Raw genomic sequence first — 25340 nt, forward strand, 5'->3', positions numbered from 1 at the left:
TTATTCTGCCATTACCACTTCATGTTTTTGGAGTTGTCTACTTTCTTTCATCACATACCATATCCATATTCTCATGAAGACAGGTGGTTACTCCCCTTATATATTTTTAAATCCCTATTTATTCTGTTATAAATTCCCTTTAACTGCTTCTTCTTTAGTGTAAGCATTCCTAACTTGGCCAACTGTTCTTGACGTATTTGACATTCCATACCCGTTATCAAAGTCATTCTTTTTGGTCTTTATTATTACTCTATTTTAATAATATCGCTGTTGAGTATTGGAGACCACAACCATGCTACATATTCTAGATAGAGATTAACCAAGATTTGTAAAGGGGAAGAATAACCTTCTGTTCTTGTGAAGCTATACCCTTTGTTGGTCCTTCCTGCAGCTAAACATAACATGCTGCTAAAATGCTTAATGCAAGCTCTTACAGAAGGAACTTTCCTGTAGCCACAGCAGCAGGAATAGCTGGAGACACAAGTATCCCATTTGACAGATTAGCTTAAATGTGCAAAGTGAACCATGCCCAAAGCAAAATGAATAATGTAAAATCTGATCAATAAACAGTGTAAATAACCTAAGTTAAATGATTCCATCTTAACCAATTTTGCTTCATGAATATGTTGTTTACCCAATCTACTTACTGTATCCCTGTGATTACATTTCATTTTCAGGGTCTAAGGGATATGGGTCAATAGAAAGGGTAACTGGCAATTGAAGTACTGTATTTGTAACGTTGCTTCTAACAGTTCCAATTCATACTTTATTTTTTTCTACTGTTTTAGGTATGCAGTCTCTTTAAAGGTTTCGATTAAATAATATGTTTTGCTGTTACTGTAAGGACAATGTCACATGATTTATTTTGATTACCATGTTTGTAATGGATGTAAAAGACTGCTTCAGACGTTTGCACAATGGAATACATGGGAAGTGGAAAAGGTCACCCTCGCACATGATTATCTGTTAAAACACATGCTGATTCAGTTTCTGACAATAATCATAACTCAAAGATGCCTTCTATTCTTTCCATACTGAGAAGCAATCTACAGTGTCTACTTGGGGGGGGGTTGATGGCCATACCAAATAAAGACATTAAAATAGCTCTAAATTTCATTGTAGTTCCTGCATTTAATTACTTCTAAGACTTGCTTCAGAAGGGCAAATTAGTAGTTTCTATGTGTGGATGTAACAAAAGCTTTAAGTTACCATACCATACCAATACAATTTCTGTGATTTTTGGTACATTTTTGGTGGTCTGCTGATCCTGACAGATATCTTTTTACTATGGATATTGATCGGTTTAGGTTTGGACAGTTTAGGGGTCAGGTATGTTGGAAAAGATTGTCTGCCAGTGTATTTTGCATCGTCACAAAAACAATAGAATAGGCATTGTAAGGCTACATGTGTGGTATTCATCCTTTGGCCTAGGTCAGACACCTACAAGGATCAACCATTTTAAAAATGTTTCTTGTTTTTGTGTGCATAGAGTGTATGCATGTGTATGTGAATGAACTATACTGTATGTGTATGGGGTAAGAAGAAAAATACAGAATTTTTAATTTTTTGTGAAAACAAATATCCATTATGAAACAATTATGTAGGAAATGTACATTTTTGCAATAATATACAGACATAAACATATATTGAAGCAATTTTACCTAAATTAATAATTAAGGAAAGCTGTCCTTTAATAAGTTGTAGTGTGATATGATCTCCATTTTGTCCATCCCCTTGAAGCAGCACTCCATCACTTTGCATTGTCTTAAATTTAAAAGAAATTACGTCCTTCACAGTACTCATTAATTTCTGCTGAAATCTGTACAATATCAAACTTTTACCATCAAGATAAACCATATCTGATCCTGTAGGGACAGAAAGAAAATAATGATTATCAATGTATTTTGACATATACAAAATGACGCAAAATATTTCAGTTACATTAAATTGTAGTATTGGTTAGTTCATCAGTGAGTTTCTGGGGCTATGATATCAAACTGAAAGAGGAAAAATAGAGAAGTAACCACTGAGTGAAGGTTATAATCTTTTGATTGTACCCAACATCCATAAATTAGCTTGATGCACATTTCAAGATAAGTGCCAATATATTTTAGATGAATTTATTTATAAAAGGTATGAAGACTGAAATTTTTTTAATTAATTGTCTTTGCTAGGGATGGGCTGCACCTCAATGATGATGGCTCAGCTGCTTTGGGGGAGAAGATGCCTAGAGGGTTGGAGGAGATTTTAAACTAGGCATGGGGGAGGGTTCAGTAAAGGATTCCATGGAAGACAGGTAACATGAGGTAGTGGGCAAAGGAAGGGAAAATGGGGGAGGAGATTTGGTTGGGGGTACTGTTAAGGACAGGGAGGACCACATGTCATATGTTTATTATGGTACTAGTATTAAATGTATGTTTGCAAATGCAAGGAGTCTGACTGGTAAAATGGGAGAGCTGGAGGTGCTGGTGCTGGAGGGAAAATATGATGTGATTGGTGTGGCCGAAACATGGCTGAATGAGTCACATGACTGGGCAGTTACTATCAGTGGATATACTTTTTAAACAGAAAAGGAGGAGGGGTATGTCTGTTTGTTAGGCAAGATTTAAAAGCTAATATAAAGGAGGAGGTGATATTAGAAAATAAGGGGGAGAAAGTCTTATGAGTGGATCGTTTCATGTGGTCAATTTTTTTTTTTACGTGGCACTTTTTTTTACAGTAAAGTATATTAACAGTAAAAAGATGCGAGTTTAGAGTATTGCTTTAAATAATGGTACCGATATTGTGCTTAAATGTGCTAAATCAGTTATTTTCTTCAGTGAATACAATAGAGGAGTCAGAGTTCCCAGGCTCACTTTATAACTGCACTGTTGGCTCAGCTCAATCTAATCAGTGGCTGACTCAGGATATGATTCATAAAGCTTTAATAAAAATTAAGGTAAACAAGGTGCAAGGGCCAGATGGCATACACCCCCGGGTCTGCGAGAACTTAGTTTTAGACCAAACCCTATTTCTGATTTTCTCTGATTCGCTTTCATCCGGTATGGTACCTATGGATTGTAGAAAAGCTGATGTCATTCCAATATTTAAAAGGAATTACGATCTCAGCCTGGCAATTATAGGCCTGTAAATTTGACATCTGTGGTGTGCAAATTATTTGAAGGCTTGTTAAGGGATTACATTCAAAATGTTCTAGTGAATGGAATTATGAGCAGCAATCAGCATGGCTTTATGAAGGATAGGTCATGTCAAACTAATCTGATTGCTTTTTATGATGAGGTAAGTAAGATGCTGGACAGTGGGGAGGGGGGCAGTAGATGTGATGTATTGGATTGTTCCAAAGTGTATGATACAGTGCCCCACAACAACTGCTTTCTAAATTAAGGTCTGTTGGGTTTAATGATTTTGTTTGCACATGAATAGGATACTGGCTACAGGATCGGGTACAGAGGGTGGTTGTTAATGGCACATTCTCTACTTGGAGTAAGGTTCTTAGTGGGGTCCCTCGGGGCTCTTTATTGGGTACACTTTTATTAACTTGTTCATTAATTACAAGTTAGGGGAGGGTATTGTAAGTAATGTATCAGTGTTTGTAGATGACACAAAATTATCCAGCCCAATTAATCCCATGCAGGATGCAGCATCCTTGCAACAGGATCTTGACAAACTGGCAATCTGGGCAGCTCAGTGGCAAATAATAATAAATAATAAACTTGGCTGTAGCAAGCAATGCCAGTCAGCAGCATCAAGGGCAAATAACGTCTTGAGCTGTATTAAATGGGGCATTGATTCACGGGAGGAAAGGGTCATTCTTCCACTCTATAGAGCACTGGTAAGGCCCCATCTAAAATATGATGTAAAATTTTGGTCTCCAGTGCTCAAACAAAACATTACTAAATCAGAGAGGGTCCAGATAAGGGCAACTAAGCTGGTAAAAGGTATGGAAAATCTTAGCTATGAGGAAAGACTGGCCAAATTGAGGTTGTTTACACTAGAGAAGAGGCACTTAAGGTGTGATGTAATAATTATGTATAAATATATAAGGTGATCATATAATAATTGCTCTATTTACCAGTAGGTCTTCCATTCCGATTAGAAGAAAGGAGGTTTCATCTAAATATTTGGAACGGGTTTTTTTACTCCCTGATTCAGTTGTACTGGCTGATACATTAGATAGCTTTAAGAACAGGTTGGGTGGCTTTTTAGCAAGTGAGGGAATACAGGGTTATGGAAGATAGCTCATAGTACAAGTTGACCCAGGGACTAGTACGATTGGCATTTTAGAGGCAGGAAGGAGAGGCAAATTGGAAAGGCTTCAAATGTTTTTTTTTTTTGCCTTCCTCTGGATCAGCTAGCAGTTAGCCAGGTTAAAATAGTTGAAAAGTTTAACTTGATGGACGTGTGTCTTTTTTCAACCTAATTTACTACAGTATGTTACTGTGTTACTATGTCTGCTTGCATTGATTATTTTTAATTTCCTTGGATTTCCTAGGATTTTTTTCCAGAAGTGTATTTTTTAAAATCAAGATATCAAGTTAGCCTGTATAAATAGGAGTGATCAATTGAATAAAAAAAAAAAAACATATATCCTGAATATACACTGTAGAACAGTAGTTAGTCCAAATCATCAATATGGGGGGATGGTTAGGCAACCATCTGTAATTAAGAGATAGATGAATTGGTACAGGTGCTAAAAAGTGCTAAGTTCTTAAAAGTGGCCTGTTTTGGGGACTAGGTGAGTGCTAACCCTAATCACAGTTCAATGGTTTTTGATTCCGTCAAGTTAAAGGTTTGGGGCGTGAGTACCCAGATCCCATGAGTGCTGGTTAGCAATATTTATTTGTTTATGAATTGACTGGAACCATTATAATGTGTTCATACTTAGACACACTTTTCATTCAACAATCTCAAATATTAAGTTAATTCATGCAATATCCAACAGTATAAAAGAATGGAGCATACTATATATTCTGAGCTCTCCAATATGAAAAATTATCTATTACTTAAATTACTTGAATTTAGATTACAGTCATCTCTGGGCCAAATAAAGACCACTTTTATGGCCATATTTATAAAGATGTGTAAAAATATAAATACACTAGCATACATTGCCAATGTCATATTTTACATTGAAAATCATATATAATTTGGGTAATTTTAGGCAAATCAGTAGCCGAGGTTAGACTGAAAAAGCCACATAAAAGTGTAATTTTGTGTCATATTTGCAAAACATTTTACACTGTTTTTCAACCTAAAAACTTCTTTGCCACTTGAGTGTATCCATATGACTTAAATGGTATATGGAATGTCTAAAGTGGTATATTATTATGGCACAATTTTAGGCATAGAAAACAGCACAATTCTAACTGCCGCAGATCTAGATTTTTTACTATATTTCTCACTTTTCATCAATGGAAGAAGTGGAGGCCATTCAGGGGAAACACAACTATTTTTACTATTTTATAATAGCCAAAAATCTCTAAAATATGGATTTTTTTTACATTTTAACAATTGACTAAATACATATTCAACACAAGTCCAATTTATTGTGCATGTGCTAAACAAAGGTTTATATATGCAATATCTTCCAGTTTCAAGATATTTCAATTTATGGTTAACATTGTAACCATTATAGAAGGGGATTTAATCTGTGGCTGCCAAAGGAGTCCAGGAAAAGCTGAAAACTCATTCATGAACTTGTGCAATTTATTTGGTTTATGAAAGACAAAATAGTTAGGGTTTGCTTTTATTTACAGATATATAATTAGTTAGTCATTGAAATTAAATACTTACTATATGAACAACCATACATTTCTACTCTCATTCCAATCCTCCCATAGGGATTCCAGTTTACAGGTGCAATGCGTAAGAATTTTGCTATAATATGGTTCTGAAGTTTATAATGAACAACACTGTCTGCATTTGTATTCCCAACAAATTCCTGGAAAAGAGATAAAGATATATCAAGGTAAATTTAATGCCAACTGGTATTAAGAAGAGAAGTATTTTGAAGTATTTTGCACAATTAAAAATGTTAAAATTGTTCCGTGATCACTTCCTTAGCAAATGTCTCCTTCTAAAGAAGAATGAGAAGTAGTGTTAATGTCAAGCTCTGCTCTTAAAAAAGGCTTGCTATTTTTTTGGTCCACTTTCCAAAGCTTCACCACCAGAACCTCAGCATTATTTTTTTTTTTTAATTTTTACTGTCCGCATGTTGCTTTCCTACAAAGTACAGGTATGAGACCTGTTACCCAGAATTCTAGGGACATGGGGCTTTCCAGATGACAGACATGTAAACATGATTAGTTATATCTTAGTATGGTTCATGTACAAGGTACTGTTTTATTATTATACAGAAAAATGAAATAGTTTTTTAAATTTTGGATTATTTGGATAAAATGGAGTATTGGGAGATGGGCATTCCATAATTCGGAGCTTTCTGGATAACAGGTTTCCGGATAACGGATCCCATACCTGTACTGTGCAAGTGCCATTTTAAAAACAAAATGGACATGTAACGCTATAGTAAATTAAGTGGCAACATTCTCTAACTATGAGCATAACACAATTATTTTGCTCCAGGTGAGACCGTAATTCTCAGGGGGTAAACCCTTGCAACAGTGTGGAGGCAGGGTAAAGTACAACTGTAATTAGGTGCAATGCACAATAATTGGGTGCCAGTGGTTCTTGTAACTTAACCGGAGAACGTATTTATTGAACAGAGCAATCCATAAAGGAGTGTACATAAAGATCAAGCAGGAAAATAGAGCAACAGTGCATAGGCATGTACTCACAAGCACCAATGGTCAGTATTACTCCCTGCAAGGAAGAGAACATACACAGCAGCAATGAAGGTACACCCAGCTTTCAGCCTTTTCCCTAAGTACTACATTCCTAAATCTGTACACTTATTCCCTACTTTGGGCAATTAGTACCCGGGATCTTAATCCCTCTGGCCCTCCTCGTCGGAGCCTTAAAATGTTTTAATTTTGCCACCTAGGGCCACACAAATTTGAATTGATTCAGGGTATAAGAAGTTAAAAATAATTCAGGATTACCATTATGCATTGTACTCATAATCTTCAGACAAGGACCATTCCAAATCCAGTGAACCAGGCTACAACAAGTTAATATGAAAAGCATACTTTACAGCTGAGCAGTTATTACGTAAGTCAGTGGACTGTGTATGGAACAGGGATGCATAGAAATTGCCAGAACAGTGATAATGCATACAGATCAGCAGGAATTATTGACACATGACACACTATTACTTTTCAGTTCAGTAAATCTACTATTCTATCCCTTTGGATATTACTTCCTTGTAAATTGCACAATTTGACCACACAGGCAAAGCTAAAGAGTTCCCCTTATGTCTTATGAACTGTGAGATGCAAGAAATACACATAAATTGAAGGCTTGATTCAACGAAAAAAGCTGCCAGACTCAAAATCACTAATTGCCCTAATAATAGTAGATGATGGTGAGATTGGAAAAAATATAATCACGTCCATAAGGTACAACATTTATTTTCTAAGTCATCCTTGCATAACTGCGAGCTGATCCGAAGGAATGGGAAAAATGCCCCATATGGAGCCTCTGCGATTTGTATCAGAGGGGAAAATCCCTTCATGACTCCCAAGAAGCGGGAATGGGACCAATCTCTTGATCAGCTATGAATTAATAGTTCAGTAGCCCTTTCGTGAAACTATGTACCTGCCAGTATACCTACTTACAGTGTGCATCCAAAAATAGGTTGAATAAACCATAGATACTTCACACCATGGACTTACTCCAAATGTGAGTATGCAAATTCTAACAGCTACCACTGTAGATGACACTATCATTAACTTAGTTAAGATCAAGAACAAGGTATTGTCTTAATAGGGCACTATGAGAAATGACATTCTCGTGTTTCACAGCTTGCTGGATAATGTATCCATGGATATGCATGCTTGTATATGTATAAAATAATTTCAATTGTAGAATTAAATACTATTTTCATAGATTTAGGTGACTTACTTAGGGTGTCCATATAATTTTTTTAAACACATTGGCCAGCTAGAACTGTATGAAATGCCTCAGTACGACGTGCATTCATATTGTGCAAATATTTTATTATATATACCTATCTGAGTAATTCCAGGTGGGAAATAAAGGGTTCTTTTTGTGCATTGTACCAGTTTAATCACAGGCAAATTAATGAGCATGTAGGGTACACCAATTGCACATGGGTGTTATCTAAATGCTTTGCATTCATTTACACACAGCACACAAAACAGCTATCATTTTGGTGCTTCTGGTTTTGTGCTAAATTTCCAAGAAGTAATATTGCATTGGGAGTAGGTAAAGTGCACCAAGGGTTGCACTTTACACTCCATTATCTAAATTAATAGTGTGTTCATATTACATTTTATCAGTAAAGGTATACTTTAGCAGTGCTTAATTCTTGTGTGTTCTCCATTGGCTGATAATTGTTTACATAGGCAAAGAGCAAAGAAAATAATAAAATGTAATTTAGAAATAAAGAAATCTAAATGAAACATGCATAATGTCTGCCTTTGGGACGATATGAAATTCTGAGATCAGTGGAATTATTAAGTTACAGAGCAGTAATACCCCTGAGACGTTTTATAGTACGTATTTCTTAGCTTGCTTATTTTTTTATTTAAAGAAAGACAATCTATCACATGTGCTGGGCCCTTGGGATACATCTGAGTGGCCTTTTTTCCACAGACTGAAATGTAAAATCTCTTTTAACATCTGATTTCTTTCTCTGTGTGGACTAAGACTGAAAATGATATTCTAAAAGCATAGCAAGAATATACTCGTAGGAATCATTTTAGTGAACAGACAAATTTCAGATGAAGGCATCAGCCAGTACATAATCTCCCTTTAATTCCTGTAGTTAATTTAAGAACTCCATTGGGCAATATGTAAAGTAGGGGATAAGGTCAATCTGTTTTTTGTCCCACATTATCATTATATGTTTTTCTTGATATTACCACATGAGCCCATCAGAAGAGGGATTTGTTGTAGAGGCGTCTGCATTGTATTCTAATTCAGAACTGGATTCATTCTTTCTCCCTCAGGCTGGAGTTCCAGTTAGCTGATATAGCCATCCAAGTTCATCAATAAATATGGAAATATTTTCAATGTTTTCTTTTTTCTTTTTTTTTTAACAAAGTAAATGAATCATTTGAAAAAGGTATACATTTGCACATTTCTTATGCAATGGATCACAAATATATTCACAAAGAGTGAGAAAATGTATAATGTGAGAGCAGCCAATTGTTATCTAATGGCAAACTTTCTTTGTGCGAAAATGCAGAAGTATTTGCATTGCATGACTGCATATCCAATTACAAAGAAAAATGTGCTACCCACAGTGCATAGCGGTGTGTATCTGCAGTATTTCTGTTGGCTTAAACATTTATTGTATGAAGGTTTATGCAAAAAATGTAGAAAACACATGTAGAGCTCTTCAAATGCTGACATTAAAGTCTTGACACGAATAAAGTAAACCAAATACATATATATTATATTGTAAACTCTTTAGAACAAGGCCTTTTTAAGAACAGGGGTCCCTTTAAATTGGTTATTCTGTTAATATTGTTGTTTATTTTCCAAATGCATTTAATTTTATTTGAGCTTGGTCAGCTATTGGCACCATATTGAAATATCTATACAATGCATATAATACATTTATCTGAACAAGAAACATCTAACCTTTATAAAAGAGAAAATATAGCCTTGGATATTGTAGGTCTCTATAAAAATATATCACATAAAACAGCCCATATGTAAAATAGCATAATACATTTCATAAAAATAAAGCCTTTCCATGAAAAACAATGTTTCTAATTGTATGTACCATTGCATAACCCCATTTTGAAACATTGCCGTTTTAGGTATACCGTATATAGTACATGTTAGGCTATATCAGCCAATAAATGGACAGAGCTCTTTTACTCCTACACTCCTTCCTCTTGCAGTTAGAATCTACACTCCTTCTTGTCATGCGCTTAGCAAGGGAGCAACATGTGAAGGGCAATATTTAACATTGTGTATAAGCCAAGTTTGATAGGATTCTTTGATAAGTCACGTATTCAAATATAAATTATTTTCTGAAAAGTTTGCATATACACAAAAATATAAACATATAGTTCTCTTTCCTGCAACATTAGTATACAATAAAGCCTGTATATAATATATATATATGACTGAAGTTATTTACAGCAATAAACTTATATACAGTAATAATAAACTTGGAAATAAAAAATATTAAGGGGCAGATTTATCAAAGGTCGAGGTGAATTTTCGAATTCAAAAAATTCGAATTTCAAGCTATTTATTGTGTACTTCGACTAGGGAACAGTCCGAATTCGATTCAAACTTGAAAAAAATCAAAATGTATCATGTAGTGTCTCTTTAAAAATTTGATTCCAACCATTTGCCATCTAAAACCTGCTGTTTCAGTTATTTGGAGTCAATTGGTGGACTTGAAAAATTCCCAAGTAGATCCAAAAACTCCAATTTATCGACTTTTCGTCCCAAAAACTCCAATTTATTGTGTTATCAAAAAAAAAAAAACGATTGCAAACAACCCAAGTATCCTAAAGCCAATGGTTAAAGGGACTGTTTGTCATTGACTTCTACATGATTTGGACAGGTTTTAGCTGGAATATTTTTGTATTAGAATTTTTAGCAGCTTCAGAGCATAATAAATCTTAAAAAATGTGGGGGTTTTTTCACTCCAAAAATGTGCGTTTTTCCCCTTTAAAAACTCAACCAGAAAAATGTAAGGTTTATTCAATAGGCCCCATAATGTGTGCGTACTATTTATTTAAAGGTAGCTATGAATTGCAAATAAAAAGAGTACAAAACAATTCCACAAGAAGCCAGCACTCTCAATATAGAGTGTTAGTATGCCTGGGTGCACGATCATCATTTAATCTCCAACAAATGCAAAAGGATCAGCACTCTCAGGGCTTAAAATTGTAGAAAATATTTTTATTAATAAAATGGCTTAAATTGGCTCAAGACTTATATATATATATAAGTGCATAGTCTGTTTTTCACAAAATTAGTTGCTTGCATGGCAAAGACATGTTGCTATTATTGAAAGCTATTTCTGGTCAAGACTGGATGTGTGTTCCTGAAGCAACAAAATGATAAGTTACTGGAGTTGCAAACAGATGACTGATTTTCTATTAGTCTATCATGTTTGAAGGCAGCTAACTATAGACCATCTTGGGGATAACTACTACTTACCAAATGAATATTTCTGACAGATAGGCATCTATACTGTACATCTACAGGGCAAGATACATGAGCAAGTGTCTACTGGCTAATGAAACTGACTAGAAGAAAAATCACATTTCAGATTGAAACCAGTGTAAAGTCATGTAAAGCATGAATCAGATTGAAGTCTGTAGTTACTCGCTGACACTTAGAAATCTCCCAGCAACACTTTCTTTTTCTATGGAAAACTTGGAAAGCTGTGTCTGACTGGATGCAGAATTGGTTACAAAAGAGATTTTTAAATCTGATGTGTGCTATGTCCCTAAACTGGAAAAACTTGCTTGAGTAAAAAAGGGGGTGGGATGGGGGGAGAAGAAGCAAGCATACATGAGTCTGAGGGACAGATAATCCTTCCAAAAGGGTCCTCACCTTGAGGCACCCAGTTTACAAATCCGGGCCTGGGGATTCTTTCATAGGAAGACATGTTTTTTTTCAATTGCATCAGTTAATCCTGCTGCTCCAGCAGGATTCTGCCTAAGATCCATTTTTCAAAAGAGCAAACAGAATTTTTAATATTTAATTTTGAAATCTGACATGTGGCTAGACATGTTAGTTTCCCAGTTGCCATCAGTCATATGACTTTGATAAACTTCATATGTGCTCTGATAAAGTTCAGGCACTCATTAATGCTGCACTGCAAGTTGGAATGATACCACCCCTCAATTTCCCCCCAGCAGCCTATCAACAGAACAATGGGGCGGTAACTAGATAACAGCTCCCTGACACCTGCATTGCTAGGTGTAGGAATGAAAATAGCACTCAATAGTAAAAGTCAAAGTACCACTAATACTCCTCCAGTTACACTGAGTAGGAAAACCAATAGCTTATCAAAATAATTTCCATTCTGAAGATCTGGCTCTTTTTGAAAGCACAGGTCAGGTACAATGACCTGAGATAGCTGCCTACAGCTAAAAAAAATACATTTGTTGGTTTGGGAATAAAGTTTGATATGGTAGGGTGAATTATTTGTAAAGTAAATATAAAAACTACACCATAAACATTACAGAGCTACAGAGCACAGTGCATAACAACAGACACAGACTGCCATGCTTTTCTTGTTTTTTCACCAACAAGTTTTGTTTCTTTTTTTTTTTGTGTTTTTCACCACTTTATAGGTAGTGATATGTAAAGCACACACTGTACTGTTGCCTCATCTATGGTGTAAAGAGTGGGAGGTTCCAGGCATGCTGGATAAACAATCTAAATACAGTATTATGCCCCTGCCTGTCTTTGTTAACAGCACTGAAAAATTATTTAAAATTTCCAGGCACACAGGACTATATATTTATTATTCTGCTTCAGTGTCACTTCCAGCTAGATTATATAATGGTAATTAGTGATGGACGAATAAATTAGTCAGCCATGGATTCACAACGAATTTCCGCTCATAAAAATTGTTGCACGTCAAAATGATTCGAAATTCTATTTTTTATTCTATTCCTTCACTCGAACTTAGCGAATGGGTCCCATAATAGAATAAAAAATAATTCGAATTTCGAAGTTTTTTTTGGCTACTTCGACCATCGAATTGGCTACTTCGACCTTCGAATCGAACGATTCGAACTAAAAATCGTTCGACTATTCGACCATTCGATAGTCGAACTACTGTCTCTTTAAGAAAAAACTTCGACCCCCTAGTTTGCCACCTAAAAGCTACCGAAGTCAATGTTAGCCTATGGGGATGGTCCCCATAGGCTTTCCAAGTTTTTTCTGATCGAAGGATAATCCTTTGATCGATGGATTAAAATCCTTCGAATCGTTCGATTCAAAGGATTTAATCATTCGATCGAACGATTATTTCTCCGATCGTTCGATCAAATGAATTGCGCAAAATCCTTCGACTTCGATATTCGAAATCAAAGGATTTTAATTCGCCAGTCGAATATCGAGGGTTAATTAACCCTCGATATTCGACCCTTAATACATCTGTCCCTATGTTATGTAAAGATTCATAAACACAATATGTTTTCTATATAAAAAAAAAGGTATTTTCATGCAATAAAAATGGGGTACCTTATAAGAAAACCATTACGAAGAGAAAATGCTGAGAATACTGATGCTGAAGTACACTGTGGGTTACCTACAAATAAAAATAATTCCCATCTTTGAACCTATTTTTGATAGATAAAATTCAAAACAATGTTCACCCTATATTAAATAAATTGCAAGCATTTTACTGCAAAACAAATCTCTGTTGTTGTTTCTGCTCTATCGCGAAGACATTAAGGCCTTATAACAACCAGTAAATCAGAATGACTGCCATTTTACAGTCTTTAAATGCTGAAAACAGTACATGTGGTGTGAAAAAAAGTAAATTATTTTTAGCAATAACCTTAGTTATCTTAAAGCAGAGGCTTAAACTTGCTTCCTGCCAGTTTGTGCACAAGCATTAGATCAAAATCTTTTGAAGTGCTGGCATTGTATCTAACAGTGAGTTTCTACTTCAGGAAATAGTTATTGATTCTTTCAATGAATCTGCAATAGCATATAAGCAGTTTGTTTAGCCACCAAATTATATTTCATGCTGTTTTCTATAGGGGTTATAGAGTCTGTATATCTATTTCTCTGTTCTCCAAATATATGTTTTTATCAAGTAATATTTGAAACTCAATCTTTATATATGAAATGGTCATTTTTTAATGTATAAATAAAAAGAGTATTACAAATGCTTCCTCTTAATTTCTTTACAAGAAGTGGATTTACTTTAAATAAAAAGTACTTTTTATATACCAGGACATCTACCACTAAGTAATACAGTATTCTATTAACATTTCCATGCAGGATTCTCCACTATGGAGAAATGAAATTTGGAAATTGCATTTTCATTTATTTAATCACTCACAGTGTCTGAAAGTTTAAAAAATACAGTATAAGAAGAGCCCTGTAATTCACAATAGATACATATGAACTTAAGGGATACAATTAAATGGCTAAAATCTTTTAAAATTCAGCCTGTCCTATATATCATGCAATAGTTTTAACTTTTATTCTAATTTTAGTCCGTGACTCTGCATTAAGAAAAAGTACAGTATGTCTTCTGATAAAAAAGTAATTTTATACTTTATTAGATGCTAAAATATTCATTGTATATCTTGGGGCTGAACAGCCAAAAATAAGAAAAAATACTTTTTTTAAAAAAAACACATAATTAGAAACTTCATAAACTGTGTAAAATAACTTTTAAGTGTTTTAGATTTGTTTCACAAAAGTGTACCTATGTTGCTATTAATTTATTAATGCTGATAAATACTGATATTTATATATAGATAGATAGATTTCCTTTTCACTTAACATGTCGCAGATGTTATTTGTTTGCACGTCTAAATTTAGTGTTTTAGTTGCTTCCTTATAGAGTTGTTTCTGCAACAGAATCTCAAAGGAGACCATGTTATGTTCACTATTCGATAAATGCTCACCCACCCAAAGGCTACAGATAAATTCGGTATTATTAGTTATTACAAGATCCAAAAAGAGACTGATTCCTAGTATGTTCTTGAACAAGCTGAAATAAAACGTTGTCATACAGCATATTTACAAACCTGCTAGCTTTTTCTGATTTGGCAACCCCTTTTCCCCAGTCAATGTCTGGATAATTAAGTTACCCATAATAATAACTTGACCTAGTTTCGAAGCCACTTCTGTTTGTAAAAGTAGCTGTGCTTCATTCTCATCACTTATACGAGGTGGTTTCTAGCATGCACCAATGATATTTTTCTTTGTAATCTTGTGCCCAGTTGAAAGCTACTCATAGGGAGTCCAACCCCTCCCCAGTGCCATCAATGGATGTTTCTTTAGTGTGTGGTTTTAATTCAGGCTTTACTTACACACTCTTCCACCCTTTTTAAATCCTCTGTCCCTCCTAAAAAGGGTGCAACCATTTAAATGCACAGCCCACAGTCACTTTTGTCATCTCACCAGGTCTCAGTGATACCAAATATATCTTAATTTTTAGAGCATGCAATTAACTCTAGCTCTCCCATTTTACCTGACAAAAACTCTTTGCATTTGCCAGCATACAGCGGAGGTTACTACTTTTCTTTTTATAATTTACTTAATGGAGAATTATACCTTAAGTTAGTATTAGCCTGTTTTCCTTGTAACAGAGGGACCTCCTTAGCTAGTAAATGGTATGCCCTCCTTACTCCTACACCATGACCCCTTACTAATCCCACTGCCTCATCTACACTATCTTCCCCATACTTCTTTAGCTTACTCTCCCCTCCTTGCCTAGTTTAAACACTCCTCCAACATCTTAGCCATTCTTACCCCTACCACAATGATCCCCCTTCCATTGAGGTGCAAGCTATCATGACTAAATAGGTTGTACCCAAAGGAAAAATCAGCCCAGTGCTCGAGAAACCCTAACCCTTTCTTCCTACACCAAGATCTGAGCTACCCATTTAGCTCCCTAAGCACCTGCTGTCTTCTTAAACTTGCACGTGGCATGGGCAAAATGTCAGAAATTACATTGGAAGACTTTCCCTTAATCTTAGAGCCTAGACCCAAGAACTCACTCTTTAAGGTGTTCCATCTACCATTAATTTTGTCGTCAGTACCAATATGTACTAAGACAGCTGGGTCATACCCAGTCCCACCCAATAATTTGTCTACCCAATTAACCACATGGCGAACACTGGCACCAGGAAAACTTTTTGATTGTAGCGCTCCAGGTGACAGATTACCATATCCACTTTCCTAATAATTGAATCCCCCACAACCACTATCTGTTTAGGCCTGGCTTTGCTCTCCTCCCCTCCACTACTAGAGAATCAGGTCTCCCAGCTGTTCAGCCTCATCTAGAACTGCCAATCCAGAGTTCACACTTCCATCTTCTTCACACAGTCTGGTGAATCTGTTGGGATATATAAACCCCAGAGCAGCTTCCCCTTTCCTTCTGCCCACACCAGATTTTCTATCTGTCACCCAGCTAACTGCCTCTTCATCCTACTGCTATTCTGTTCCCCCCAAACTATCTGACTCCACTAGGTCCTGCTCAGTGAGCAGGAGACTCCTTTCAAGATTGTGTCACGGCCGGCACCCAATACCAGAACAGGTGCCAAGTACCCTGGTCTCGGCTCGGCTTCACCAGTAGTGTGACCACCGTTGGGCTTCGGGAGGAGCCCTCAGCTTACTTGGGTGCCACCTGGACTTAACGAGGGGTACAAGGCAAGATGTTCTGGCTGGCAGAGGGGCACGGCAGGTAGCAGAGTCTTTTGGGCCGAAGGTCACGGTACAAATGGAACAGGCAACAGAATCGTCAGACAGGCTGGGTCGAGGCAGGCAGATAACAAGAATCGTCAAACAGGCTGGGTCGAGGCAGGCAGATAACAAGAATCGTCAAACAGGCAAAAGGGTCAAAACCGGGTGATCAATCGAAGGGTTAAACAGTAGAGTAGTCGTAAGCAGGCAAGGTCAGGATCCAGAATTCAGAATAGTCAAAATAGCCAGGCAGGGGTCAAAACAGGGATCAAACAGATTCAGAATATAGCTCAAAGCACCAGGAAACGAAATCCTATCACGGGCACTGAACAAAACCATGGATCCCTTTAAATAGTATTTGAATTTCGCAAAACTGCGCGCTGACGTCATCATGTCAGCGCGCATGCGCATAAAACCAAGGAAGAGGCGCGCGCCCTAACAGACCAGCGCGGCTCAGTGCGGCGAGCGTCCTCACTGAGGGGGCGGCAGGCGTCCCTGCCGTCCCCCCACTAGACCACCAGGTAAGTTCGTTACATTTTGTCAATCGATCACAGTGTTGCAATTTGCTGCTCTAGTGCTCTAACACAAGCCTCTAAAGTGGCAATTTGCTCACAACCACCATAGAGGTAAGTAGTTCGTAACTCTTGTTCCAAATCTGCATACATATGGCAGATGTGTGTGCACTGGGTCAGACCTTCAATCTTGCTAGCACTCATTATCCAAGTTACAGATGAAAAACAGAAATAAATGAAAATTAGGGTTTAGAACAAACTTTTGACCTATTTTGAACCTCCTTTAGTTTGAAACGCAAGTTTTTGCAACTCCACTTACATAGGGCCCACTTAAAGTGCAGACACTTGAGAGCAGCTAACCACTAGAGTAAGCTCCACTGGAGTCCCAGTGGTTCTATTCATACAGTCTGTTCAGGTGCAACTAATCAAACCCCACTCACCTCAAACTGAGGAAAACTAACTGCAAAGTAAAGGATTTTGTGGAAAAATTGCTGTAAGCACACCAAACTTTGCTATTTATCACACAAGACAGAAAAAAACTTATAAAAATTTAAACCATAGAATTCACAACCCTTACTTTAAAATAGCAGTTAATACATACTTATCATTTTTGTTTATTTATTTGCTTTAATTGCTTTCACCAGTTAGCAGCCTGTTAGTAATCATAGAATGTAAATGTACAAGGCTGATTAGTAATAGTGATGGGCAAATAAATTCGCCCGACACGAATTTGCGACAAATTTTCCCGTTTCGCCACCGGCGAATACATTTGCATATCTCCCTTGTCAATTTCTGATTTTCACGATTCACAATTTTTTTGTGAAAACCTTTAAATTTCATGATTTTTTAGTGAAACTGTTCAAATTTCACAATTTTTTCATGAAAATGTTCGAATTTCACAAATGGGAGAAAATCGCCCATCACTAATTAGTAATTAATTCATATAATTACTACAGGGCAGCACAGAAACCAGTGCAACTAGCATCAGTATTTAATAATCATTTCTGACAACCCCTAAGCTTAGCTTCTCAACAGCTGCTCAGAGCCTACTGAGCATGTAAATATCACAGACACTTTCCAAAATGGTGAGCCCTTGTGACAAGTTTGACAAGTCCTGGATCATTGCTGCTATTGAGAAATTGATACTCTAGGCTGGTGCAATAAGTTAAGTATATAAAATATGGCATTTTTAGCTATATTCATTTTAAGGGTTTAGTTATCATTTAATTTTATAAAAGAAATTCTAGAAGCTCAAAGAAATATTGACCCTGAATTATATATCTGATTGTAAAGTATAATGTTCCAAATTCACTCCTTAGAACATATGCACAGGTATATAGGCCTGAATTATATGTATTGCATTTTGTTTACCGTGGCCTCAGTGATAACAGCAGGTATTCAAAATGTCCTATCAGACCAGATGCTGTTTCTCATTCTTAGAAAAAGGCAAATATCTACCCTATGCCAAAAAGCAGGTATTGCTGTAAAACTCTACCTTTCAAGTTATACTAACTTAATGCTAAATTAATGTGCCAAAGGACAGTAAGTAGCCACAGGCAGGGAAAGTCATTTTGATCACAGCAGTTCATACAATCAAAATGCCCATGTGCCATTGTCTTTAGTGATATCCTTTTAAAATATACACAGGAAAGCAATTTTGTTACTTTATCATTGGCTTACTAACAGACTGGGGGCCAAACAAAGGAATGACAACAAAAAGCACAAATATCCATTATTATCTGTTATTGAAAGCATGGGTTGTCTCCTGCTATGGTTTAATTTTGTCCAAGGTTTTTCTATTTCACAGGTGCTAAAAAGCAAGTTTTAGTGTGGGCAAGGGCAGCAACACTGTGTGTGTTGGTAAAGCATTACATTGGTAAAGATGAGAATCACCTCTGCTAAAACACTCATATTGTGTAATCCCTCAAAAATGCCTTTGTTAACATCTTTAACGGATTACACTATTTGAGTGTTTAAGAGAGGTGATTCTCAGTATGCCCTATGGCAAGGTATCTTCTGGTATTTTGTGGTCACAATAAATGGTGGGTGACAAAACTCACCATGTGTAATTGCCGTAAAGGGCTTTGACAGAAACTGCAATACTTTTTTTCATTAGAAATACTTCAAGGTGAACAGAACAAGCTGTATACATATAGCTCCTGCGGCTCCAGTGAATTTAGTTCCTGTTGATAGCTGCTTTGCAAAAGTTTGCTTTTTAAAAGGAGTTAAATGATGTAAAAGTTTGTATTAACGTATTCTATATTTACAAATTGGACCAGTGTATTAATGGTGTTCTGTACAAAGGGAAAGAATGGCTCAGAAGGAGTTTTTAGGGAGGGGATGGGTGAGTTAAAGAGGGCAGTGGGATTATAATGGAGCCTCAGAAAAAGAGAGAGAAGGCACATAGGGGCAAATTTACTAAAGGGCGAAGTGACTTACGTTAGCGAAAAATCGTCAGCGCAACGTTATTTCAGTACTTCGCCGATTTACTAGCGCTACTTCGCACTCTTATGCCAGGCAAAGTTTCTCTCTGGCGAAAGAGTGTTACTTCACAAATTTACTAAGATGCACATTTTACTGAACGTTACTTGTTCCGCCAGACTTGCCTTCACCAGCTCAGACCAGGGCGAAGTGTAATGGAATTAAATTTTTAGTTGAAAAATTTTAACACATAAACTATACACTGGGCACATGTGTAGGGCATTATAACAACTCTATTTCCTTTTATTAAGGTTTCCCTGAGCTTGTGAAGTGTAATGTATTTGCTGCAACATATACAGCGAGATCGCAAATGCGAGCACAACTTCGCTTTGCTTGCCTTATTAACAATAGCGCAACTTCACCAGAGTTTGGCGCCCTGGACGCAACTTCGGATTTTAGTGAATTAGTGTTGTCCTGGCGAATCTACGCCTGGCGAAGTGTTTCGATGTGAGCAAAGCTGTCGGTGTGAATTTACGGAGGTTAGTGAATTTTGCCCGATAGTGGTCCTTTTAAAGAGATCCCTCTGTTAAAAAGAGATCTGTCTAAAAGTAACTAAAGATTTACCCCTCCAATGAATGATTTAAATATCAGACCGAATACCAGGAACCACCGATGTCTACTTGCAAGGTTAAATATTTTAGTAAGAATAACATTAAGATAAGTTATCGATTAAACTATATTGTGTCCTCCTTAATAGATAGGGGTTTGGGGATTATAGTGGATAGCAAACTGTGATTACACTTTACAAGTACATTAGAGGACATTATAGACAAATAGCAGGGGACCTTTTTACCCATAAAGTGGATCACCATACCAGAGGCCACCCCTTCAGACTAGAAGAAAAGAACTTTCATTTGAAGCAACGTAGGGGGTTCTTCACAGTCAGGACAGTGAGGTTGTGGAATGCACTGCCGGGTGATGTTGTGATGGCTGATTCAGTTAATGCCTTTAAGAATGGCTTGGATGATTTTTTGGACAGACATAATATCAAAGGCTATTGTGATACTAAACTAGTTAGTATACATATGGGTATATATAATTGAAGTGAAAGTAGTGACGGGTGTGTGTGTGGATACTGGGTTTTCATTTGGAGGTGTTGAACTTGATGGACTTTGTCTTTTTTCAACCCAATTTAACTATGTAACTAACTATGTACTAACTATGTGTAATTCTAGGCATTGTCACCAATTGACTACTAAATTAAACTGTGAGGAAAGACTGGGTTAGACTGTGTTTTGCAGATTTTTCTGCGAAGCAAAACGGGACAGATTTGGTCATCACAAGACCAAGAGTTTGAGATATCTAGGATTCTCATATTAGACAAAGATTGCTTCAGTATTTGATTCCCTGGAAAGGCTATGGTTCTGAAGAAGATTCTTTTGAATCCATGAGAGGGGGGCAATGTCAGATTACTCACCTAGGTCCACAGAGATCTGTGCCGTGCAGTCGTCGGGGCTCGCGTTCTGCTCTGTGATGTTCCCTGCTGATGTGCATATCTTAATGCTTGATGTGTGTGCATTGCAGGTACGCATATGCGTTTTTTTTGCGCACGTGTATTGACTATTTAAGGATGCCAGCTTCCCTATCACTTTGCTAAGTGATGTTTTCAGCTCCTGTGGACACTATTTCTGGCTTGCTGTTATTCTTCTGGTTTGACCTTGGCCTGTTCTCCATTGCTACCTGTTCTGACCTCAACCTGATTCCTGACTCCGAACCTCTGCTGCCTATGCTGACCTCGGCCTGTCCCCTGACATCAAACTTTGGCTTGGCTGACTACTCCTTTGGATTTTTCATGGCACTCACTCCAGAGGTTGGTATTGTGAAATCTGAAGGTGCTGCCATGTCGTCTGGCTGTTTTTTTTCTTCCTCATACGTTAAAAGCGAATGCTTTTGTAGTGTTATAATTCCCGCTTATGCTCCGTCATTTACTAACCTTACTAACCCATAGCGACAAATAATATGTTTGCTTTTGAACAGATGGCTAGTAAATTCTACCTGCTGATTGATTGCCTTGGGATACTGCTCCTGGGCAAACGTAGTGCCTTTTAGTACATAATCCTAAAAGACTGCTATTCAGGTTTTAAAAATTGCCTCCTCATACCATGTTGAAGCATCAAGGGCTCTTTCTCAAGTGTAAGCAATTTCAATGAAGACAATTATTTAAAGAGCATTTCTTATTTAAAGAAAAAAACTTTAAATATGAATAAAGCGATCATTGAGATATATGTAAGATGTTTCTTTATTTCACAGCTGAAGAGCTAAAAATGTCTGCCAACCCCACTCACTCAACATTTTAGTCTTTGAAGTCTTTGAAGATATATGGAATTTGATTACTGCTCATGTGGGTAAATTTACTTATGCATAAATATAGGTAGGTATGCATGTATGACTCAGATATATTAAATATGAATATTTAGATAAAAGAATAATGAATAGGGACATAAAACCAAGGTAAAGACATTTCATTTTCCCCTGCAAAGATAGCAAGTATAAACTAGCGGAAAAAGAGGTGGTGGATTAAAAATTGTCACTTAAAAATTTGCATTCATTACTGATACTTTTTGAACAGCTTCTCACAATACTTTCCACTCCCAATATTCTTTAATGCTCAGATTCAGACTATTAACTTCAATGGGCTCTGTCAGGTTTAAGGTGGTGTAAAATAAGGATGTAATGTTTGTCATTAGTCAAAATAAATTACCCACCTGTGTAAACAACCTAGTATTAGATATAATAGATTATGCCCAAAGATTAATGGGATGTCAAAGGATCATGTGTAAAGGATTTGCACCCACTTTATGTTTTTAGGTATAAAATATTTTACACAGTTTATAAATATGACCCTTAATTAAATAAAAGATTTTAAAGAACATAGTTTTGAGTCAATAGTTCTTAGGTCGTTTGCTTAATTTTTATGCAGCAGATTTACAAAGTTCTGGAAGGTTAGTGCATTTAGCTATGAATAAATACATATTTTGCATATATTGGAGGGATTAAATTTCTTTTAATCTATATTTAAATGCACATTCTGGTTCATTATTCAGTGATGTCTCAGATAAAGTTTTTGTTACTGAAAACTCAAGACTTGGAAATGTACAAATAATTTAAACAAGAAAAAGACATACTTTACAAAAATGTCAACAGTGAACAGAAATAGAATGTGCCTATGTTAATGTTCAAATAGTTTTAGTTAGAGACCATGTAAATTACTGTTATGTGTTCTAGAGGAAGTTGTAAGAAGAATATTAATAATTTATAGGCTATAAAATGATTACTTAAATTGAATTATCTAAAGCACAAACATCATGATGGCTATAATGCAAATGGATGCACAGATTAAAAGGAGAGAGAAAACAGAACTCTACAAAAAAAACTAATGCAACCAATAGAAACAATAAATAAAAAAACAATTCTCACAATAAAATAAATTTAAAACAAGAGGTCACTATCTTGGTGGGTAAGGGAAATTCAATAATATAAAGCATCTTTTCACTAAATAAACAAGTGATATTTGGAAAAAGCTATTCATTGAAAGACCCCTGTAAATTTGTCTGAGGGTGCAACTGGCTGTGGAAGGACGTGTGGCAATCTGTGGTCAACCAGTTTAAAACAAAGTTGATTTAGTCAAAAAAAAAACTGTCAGTAGCAGTACTCAGAATAAAAGTCCCCTCATTTAGAAGAAACATCTACAATTTATAATAAATAAACGGCCAAATCATTTATTCACATTTATTCAAATAAATGGGACCTTCCCAGCCTAACCCAAGGCAATATTCTAAAGCCATATAAAAATGCATCAAGAGATCACTACTATCCATCTGCAGTGTCTCTATGGTAGGAAATCCAAAAGGCTGTCACTTAGCACAAGCAGTAGTAACGTTTGCTGTGATAAATAAAACCTAAATTATAATTTCATATGTGCACTGTTTTGATCCAGAAGAAGGCAAAATCATTTATTCAAATAAATCAGCCCTTGCCAGCCTAACCCGAGGCAATAGTCTAAACCCATATGAAAATTTATCAAGAGATCACTACTATGCTCTGCTGCCAACATACGAGTAGTTCAGCAGCCCTGCTGCCTAACCTGCATCTGCAGTGTCTCTATGATAGGAAATTCAACAGGCTGTTACCTAGCACAAGCAGTAGTAACGTCTGCTGTGATGAATAAAACATAAATTATAATTTCAAAATTTCGATTATAATTTCATATGTGCACTGTTTTGATCCAGAGGAAGGCAAAAAACCCAGCCTGAAACCCATGCCAATTATGTCTCAAGAGGGTAAAAATTCCTTCCTGATCCCAAACATTCTCTGGATCATTCATTTAACATAAATGTATACAATGCAGACTCTCACATTTATTCTATATAAAGAAACAGAAACCACCATGTAACAGCACTTTCAGGCAAACATCTATATTCAATTATTAGATAATATGAAAACGTAAAGAATAAAACTCCTGACATTTTGCAAAATATGCAAAAGAGGGAGGGTAGGCAAAATGTTTCTATGTGTTTAGACATAAGCAAGTAAACTACTTATTTCTTATCACGCCCCTCTCTTTCTCTTGGACTGCTTGACTTCTTGTTAACTCCAACCTCCCAACTGTCCCAGCCTTTGCAAAACTGACTTTGTTTCAAGGTATAATTTAAACTCTGTACTTTGGAAATGTAGAACTTCAAGCGTGACTTACTTTTAGCATTGTCAAAAAAAAGTTATGGTGCTTGGTGAGATTTTACTTTTTACTTAGTATATTAGAAACGGTACAAGTATTTGTTAGTGATGGGCAAATTTGCTTCTCGTTTTTGACGCCGGCGCCCATTTTTTTGACGCCAAAAATTTATTCACGAATTTATTTGCTGGCGGCGAATTGTGCAAATTCTCCATGAATTCGCGCCTAGCAAATAAATTCGCCCGTCACTAGTATTTGTTAATATTAGGATATACATTTTAAGGGACTAAAAATTGCAATATAGCTGTAACCCGAATATGAATATTATTTTAGAATAAAGAATGTAAACATTTTCCTTAGGAGCAAGAGTGTATAAAATAATTTATGGCGATTTGAAGTCAGATAATATAAACAAGAAACTGAACCTTGCAGAAATATACTGTAAAGCTTAGTAACTAACTAGTGATGGGCGAATTTGCGCCGTTTCGCCGAAAAATTCGCGAATTTCATGCGAAATTCGCGAAACGGCAAAAAATTCTCCGTCTCGTTTTTTGACGCCGGCGCCCGTTTTTCGACGCCGGCACCCGTTTTTGGCGCCGGCGCCCGTTTTTGGCGCCGGCGTCCGTTTTTTCAAAAAAAAAATTTCGACGCCGGCGAATTTTTGACGCGAATTTTCGCGGGCGTTTCGCAAATTTATTCGCTGGCGGCGAAACGCGCAAATTCGCCGCAAATTCGCGCCTGGCGAATAAATTCGCCCATCACTATAACTAACATATCTAAAATAATATTATGTTATAGACAATATGAACCCAGTGAAAGGTGTTATTTATGTTCCAGCTGTTTTTGTAAAGCAGTGAGAAATTCCTAATTCTTCCCATGTCTGGAAATCTGGGTAATTCCGAATAAACTGTTTGTGGAATTTAAACTGTTTGTGGAATTTAAAGTAAGAATGTATGTGTTCCCTAAAATCAGTAGACATACTGGGTACAGTATATAAGTGCAGGAGTGGAATCATTTTGTATAGGCTAAATGGCTCTCAAATCAGAGCATTAACCTTTTTTACTAAATAAAGCTATTTCTGTTGGTCTGAATTATCTGCTTTATTTGACATTGCTAGACCCTTTTGCTAAAATATTTGAGCATATCAATTTTCAGGTATGCAGTGTTTTCTTCTT

General features: G+C 36.3%; 1 protein-coding gene across 1 annotated transcript in view; it reads right to left on the bottom strand.

The window, feature by feature from the left end:
* Nucleotides 1-25340, bottom strand: part of LOC121399446 (contactin-associated protein-like 4) — a 183851-nt gene that overhangs the window by 87532 nt on the left and 70979 nt on the right. The window contains exons 4-5 of the mRNA XM_041580166.1: nt 5794-5941; nt 1662-1865 (exon numbers count right to left, since the gene is read on the bottom strand). Of these exons, the coding sequence (XP_041436100.1) occupies nt 1662-1865; nt 5794-5941 (352 nt within the window). The remainder of the gene's footprint in view (nt 1-1661; nt 1866-5793; nt 5942-25340) is intronic.

This window comes from Xenopus laevis, chromosome 1S (assembly GCF_017654675.1).
Source record: "Xenopus laevis strain J_2021 chromosome 1S, Xenopus_laevis_v10.1, whole genome shotgun sequence".
In the NCBI taxonomy this organism is placed as follows: Eukaryota; Metazoa; Chordata; class Amphibia; order Anura; family Pipidae; genus Xenopus; species Xenopus laevis.